The following is a 5,472-nucleotide window of genomic DNA, read 5'->3' as shown; positions in this document are numbered from 1 at the left end:
AATAAATATAAGGATTTATGTATTATATGGTTTCATCACTATTAAAACTATAAACTAGGCTGGGTGCAGTGGCTCATGCCTATAATTCCAACACTTTAGGAGGCCGAGGCGGGCGAATCACGAGGTCAAGAGTTTGAAACCAGCCGGGCCGAATGGTGAAACCCCATCTCTACTAAAAATAGGAAAAATTAGCTGGGTGTAGTGGCAGGTGCCTGTAATACCAGCTACTCCAGAGGCTAAGGCAGGAGAAGCACATGAACTTGGGAGGCGGAGGTTACAGTGAGCTGAGACATGCCACTGCACTCCAGCCGGGGCAACAGAGTTGAGAATTTGTCTGGGAAAAAACAAACAAACAAAAAAAAAACCTATAAACTGTACAATGGCCATATTAATCAGATATAGCAGTATACTAAATTCCACAAAGCACTTGTTTTCTGAATTAATTCTACGTATTCCATAAAAGAAACACAAAAATAAGTAACAAAAATATTAACATAGCTCTTTAAATATAATTTGAATATTACTTACTCTGTCAAGAGACTTTCTCCTGCTTCTGTTTCTAAAAATAAAATAAAAATTAAATTTGTCCAAGGACACACTGATAAAGCATTAGAAAAATTACTTAAGGACATTAACAACAATGTTTTAAAAAATTATTAACTGGCAGGCACGGTGGCTCACACCTGTAATCCTAGTACTTTGGGTGACTTGAGGCCATGAGTTGGAGACCAGCTTGGCCAACATGGTGAAACCTTGCCTCTATTAAAAATACAAAAATCAGCCGGGCGTGGTGGCTCAAGCCTGTAATCCCAGCACTTTGGGAGGCCGAGGCGGGTGGATCACGAGGTCAAGAGATCGAGACCATCCTGGTCAACATGGTGAAACCCCGTCTCTACTAAAAAACTACAAAAAATGAGCTGGGCATGGTGGCGCGTGCCTGTAATCCCAGCTACTCAGGAGGCTGAGGCAGGAGAATTGCCTGAACCCAGGAGGCGGAGGTTGCGGTGAGCCGAGATCGCGCCATTGCACTCCAGCCTGGGGGACAAGAGAGAAACTCTGTCTCAAAAAAACAAAAGGCCTGGGTGCAGTGGCTCACACCTGTAATCCCAAACACACTTCAGGAGGCCGAGGCAGGCACTTAACGAGGCTAAGAGATCGAGACCACCCTGGCCAACACGGTGAAACCCCTTCTCTTCTAAAACTACAAAAAGTAGCTGGGCGTGGTGGCACATGCCTGTAGTCCCAGCTACTCGGGAGGCTGAGGCAGGAGACTTGCTTGAACCCGAGAGGTGGAGGTTGCAGTGAGCTGATATCAAGCCACTGCACTCCAGTCTGGCGACAGAGAAAGACTCTGTCTCAAAAAAAAAAAAAAAAAATTATTAACTATCCACTCTACTCTATACCCCTAAGACTCAAGGTATACTTCAGGGTCTCGCCTTGTTGCCCAGGCTGTAGTGCAGTGGTGTAATCACTGCAGTCTCAATCTCCTAGGATCAAGTGATCTTCTCACCTCAGCCCCCGCAAGTAGTTGAGACCACAGGTGTGTACCACCACACCTGGCTAATTTTTTATTTTTTGTAGAGACGGGGTTTCACCATATTGTCCAGGTTGGTCTTGAACTCCTAGGCTCAAGTGATCCTCCCACCTCAACCTCCCAAAGTGTTCGGATCACAGGTGTGAGCCACTATGCGTGGCCCATCATATACTTTTTAAGCAATAAGATAGACAATAAGTTATATCAGTTGTCTGGTTAGATAGCCACAGCAAAATTTTAAAGAAAGCAGATTTAGCAGGAATTACAGTAACACACTTACCTGCCATTTCTGACTTTCTCACTATTTCCATATGAGACTCTGTCTGGAATACCCTAGAAAAGAAAATAAAGATTATTGAAAATCTGCAATTTGTAATCTTTTTTTGAGACGGAGTCTTGCTCTGTCAGTCAGGATGGAGTGCAGCAGCATGATTTTGGCTCACTGCAACCTCCGCCTCCTGGGTTCAAGCAATTTTCCTGCTTCAGCCTCCCAAGTAGCTGGGATTACAGGTGCACGCAACCATGTCCGGCTAAGTTTTATATTTTTTTTAGTAAGATGGGGTTTCACCATGTTGGCCAGGCTGGTCTCGAACTCCTAATCTTGTGATCTGCCCATCTCAGCCTCCCAAAGTGCTGGAATTACAGGCTTGAGCCATTGACTCAACACAGACTATAAATTAACACTTATTTATAGGTAAAGATAACACTTTGATTTTAGCTGCCTCTTTGCTATTACCATATACTCTTAATATTTCAAATGCCAAAATTAGTTTACTACAATAAAATCTATCATAGTTTTGTTTTTGTTTTTAAACAGGGTCTCACTTTGTTGCCCAGGCTAGATTGCAATGGTGCAATCACAGCTCACTTTAGCCTCAATCTCCCAGGCTAAAGCGATCATCCCACCTCCATCTCCCAAGAAGACTCGCCAACATACCTGGCTAATTTTTTTGATTTTTAGTAGAGACAAGGCTGTTATAATTTACTTATTTATTTCATTTATTTACTTTTTTGAGACAGAGTCTTGCTGTCTCACCAGGTGCCAGGCTGGAGTACAGTGGGAGGACCTTGGCTCACTGCAACCTCCACCTCCCGAGTTCAAGCAATTCTTCTGCCTCAGCCTCCTAAGTAGCTGGGACTACAGGCGCACCACGCCCAGCTAATTTTTGTATTTTTAGTAGAGACAGGGTTTCACCATGTTGGCCAGGATGGTCTTGATCTCTTGACCTTGTGATCCGCCTGCCTTGGCCTTCCAAAGTGCTGGGATTACAGGCGTGAGCCACCAACCCTGGCCTTATTTTTAAATTTTTTTTTTTTTGAGACGGAGTCTCACTCTGTCACCCAGGCTGGAGTGCAATGGAGCAATCTTGGCTCACTGCAACCTCTGCCTCCCAGGCTCAAGCAATTCTCTTGCTTCAGCCTCCTGAGTAGCTGGGATTACAGGCACGTGTCACCGTGCCCAGCCAATTTTTCCATTTTTAGTAGAGATGGGGTTTCAACATCTTGGCCAGCCTGGTCTTGAACTCCTAACCTCGTGATCCACCCGCCTCAGCCTCCCAAAGCGATGGCATTACAGGCGTAAGCCACTGCGCCCGGCCCTATTTTTTAATTTTTAACTAAGATTCTGAGCCATTTGTTACTGCAGAGGTTATAGTTTTTAAATGAGCTCTTAGTAATTATTTTTTCTTTCAATAACCTAAAATATTAATTTAATTCAACAAGTATTTATTAAACACTCACTATATACCTGGTACTATACTAGAATCTGGGATACAAACACATGATCCTTCACTCAAGGGGCTTCCACTATAAGTACAGAGGTGGAACAGTGATTATAAACATTATTTCACTGGCTTTTGTTATTAACAGTTAAGGTACCGTAGCATGGACTCCACAGGAAAGGATCCCTTTTCACTGGGATGAGTAAGAATAAGCTTTGTCGAGCATTTGACGCCTGCCTTGAATCTGACCAGTTAATTCTAATTCTGCTAATATGAAGTACCACTCACTATATAGAGGCTATTCTTTTTCCTTTTTTGAGACAGGTCTCACTCTTGCCCAGGTTGGAGTGTAATGACACTGGTATGGCTCACTGCAGCCCGGAACTCCTGAGCTGAAGCAATCCTCTGGCCTCAGCCTCCCGAATATCTGGGACTACAGGCGCAAGCCATCATGCCTGGCTAATTTTTATTTTTTTGGCAGAGATGGGATCTTGCTAAGTTGCTCAGGCTGGCCTCAAACCATTGGCCTCAAGCAATCCTCTGGCTTTGACCTCCCAAAGTGCTGGGATAATAGACATGAGCCACCATACCTGGCCCCTAGTACAATGCTAAACAATAGTTGAATATCATTGTTTTGTTCCTGACTTCAGAGGGAATTTTTTCATTGTTTCTCTCTTAAACATAATACTGAATAACCTTTTAAGTAACAACTAATGTTTAATCAAAACAGTGAATCAAGTCAGTACCAAAACATTTGGTTTGATACATAGAATACTAGCAGTACCTGTAATATTTTAGTTATTTCTGCTTTCAACTTACTTTATAGTATCTGCAAAGCTGACTCGACGTGAGTTTTTCTTATTTCTCAAAGCATTGGATTCCTAAGGGCAGAGAATATATGCTGTAAGTCTTAGAAATATCACAGTGAATTACATCTCAGAGTATTATAGACAGAGATCAACTCCTTTTTTTTTTTTTTGCCTTGAGACAGAGTTTTGTTCTGTCACCCAGGCTGGAGTGCAATAACTCAATCTCAGCTCAATGAAACCTCTGCTTCCCTGGTTCAAGCAACTCTCATGTCTCAACTTCCCAAGTAGCTGGGATTACAGGAGTATGCCACCATACCCAGCTAATTTTTTGTATTTTTAGTAGAGACAGGGTTTCACCATGTGGGCCAGGCTGGTCTTGAACTGACCTCAAGTGATCCTCCCACCTTCACCTCCCAAAGTGAGAAACTGCCCCTGGCCAGAGATCAAGTCTTATTCTGAATTACTGCTTCACATGTTGTACTATGTGTCAGAATTTCCTTCTTTTTTTCAAGGCTGAATAATATTTCACTTTAAGTATATATTATCACATTTTGTTTATCCATTCATCCATCAATGGGCGCTTGAGTTGCTTCCACCTTCTGGCTACTGTGATTAATGCTGCTACGAACATGGGTGTACAAATAAATATCTCTTTGAAACTCTCCTTTCAACTCTTTTAGATATATTCTCCTTTCAATTCTTTTCAAATCCAGAAGTGGAATTGTTGGGTCATATGGTACTTCTATTTCCAATTTTTTGAGAATTGCCGTACTGTTTTCAATAGCAGCTGTACCATTTTATATCCTCACCAACAGAGCACAAGGCTTCCAATTTCTCTGCATCCTCATCAACACTTGTTATTGTCTGTCTTTTTTTTCTTTTTGAGAGGGAGTCTCACTCTGTCACCCAGGCTAGAGTGTACTGGTGTGATGTCGGGCCACTACAGCCTCCACTTCCTGGGTTCAAGCAATTCTCCTGCCTCACCCTCCTAAGTAGCTAGGATTACAGGTGTGCAACACTGTGCCTGGCTAATTTTTGTATTTTTAGTAGAGACAGGGTTTCACCATCTTGGTCAGGCTGGTCTCGATCTCCTGACCTCATGATCCGCCTGCCTAGGCATCCCCAAATGCTAGAACTACAGGTGTGAGCCATCTGTTTTCTATGTTAGCTATCCTAATGGGTAGTAGTGAGGTGGTATCTCATTGTGGTTTTGATTTGTATTTCCCTAATGGCCAATGATGTTGAGCATCTTTTCATTGGAATATACTATTTTTACTTTCCTTCCCCACCTTCCTTAACAAGAGCAAACATTTCTACTCACATAAATACGACACACAAACACCAAAAGACATTAAGGATGAACTTGCTGTTTTGTTTTTTTTTTCTTCTTTTTTTTTTTTCACCATTG

At 42.5% G+C, this 5,472-nt stretch overlaps 1 protein-coding gene across 1 annotated transcript in view; it reads right to left on the bottom strand.

Annotated features, from left to right (window-relative positions):
• Positions 1-519: 519 nt before the first annotated feature.
• LOC119471701 (kinetochore scaffold 1-like) overlaps positions 520-5,472 on the bottom strand; it is a 17,947-nt gene continuing 12,994 nt past the window's right edge. The window contains exons 5-7 of the mRNA XM_037739433.1: positions 4,075-4,136; positions 1,815-1,867; positions 520-559 (exon numbers count right to left, since the gene is read on the bottom strand). Of these exons, the coding sequence (XP_037595361.1) occupies positions 525-559; positions 1,815-1,867; positions 4,075-4,136 (150 nt within the window). The 3' untranslated portion in view covers positions 520-524. The remainder of the gene's footprint in view (positions 560-1,814; positions 1,868-4,074; positions 4,137-5,472) is intronic.

The sequence above is a fragment of the Cebus imitator genome, unplaced genomic scaffold, assembly GCF_001604975.1.
Source record: "Cebus imitator isolate Cc_AM_T3 unplaced genomic scaffold, Cebus_imitator-1.0 Scaffold70, whole genome shotgun sequence".
Classification (NCBI taxonomy): Eukaryota; Metazoa; Chordata; class Mammalia; order Primates; family Cebidae; genus Cebus; species Cebus imitator.
Note: the sequence above shows the minus strand (reverse complement) of the source record. Positions and strands in the feature narration are given on the sequence as shown.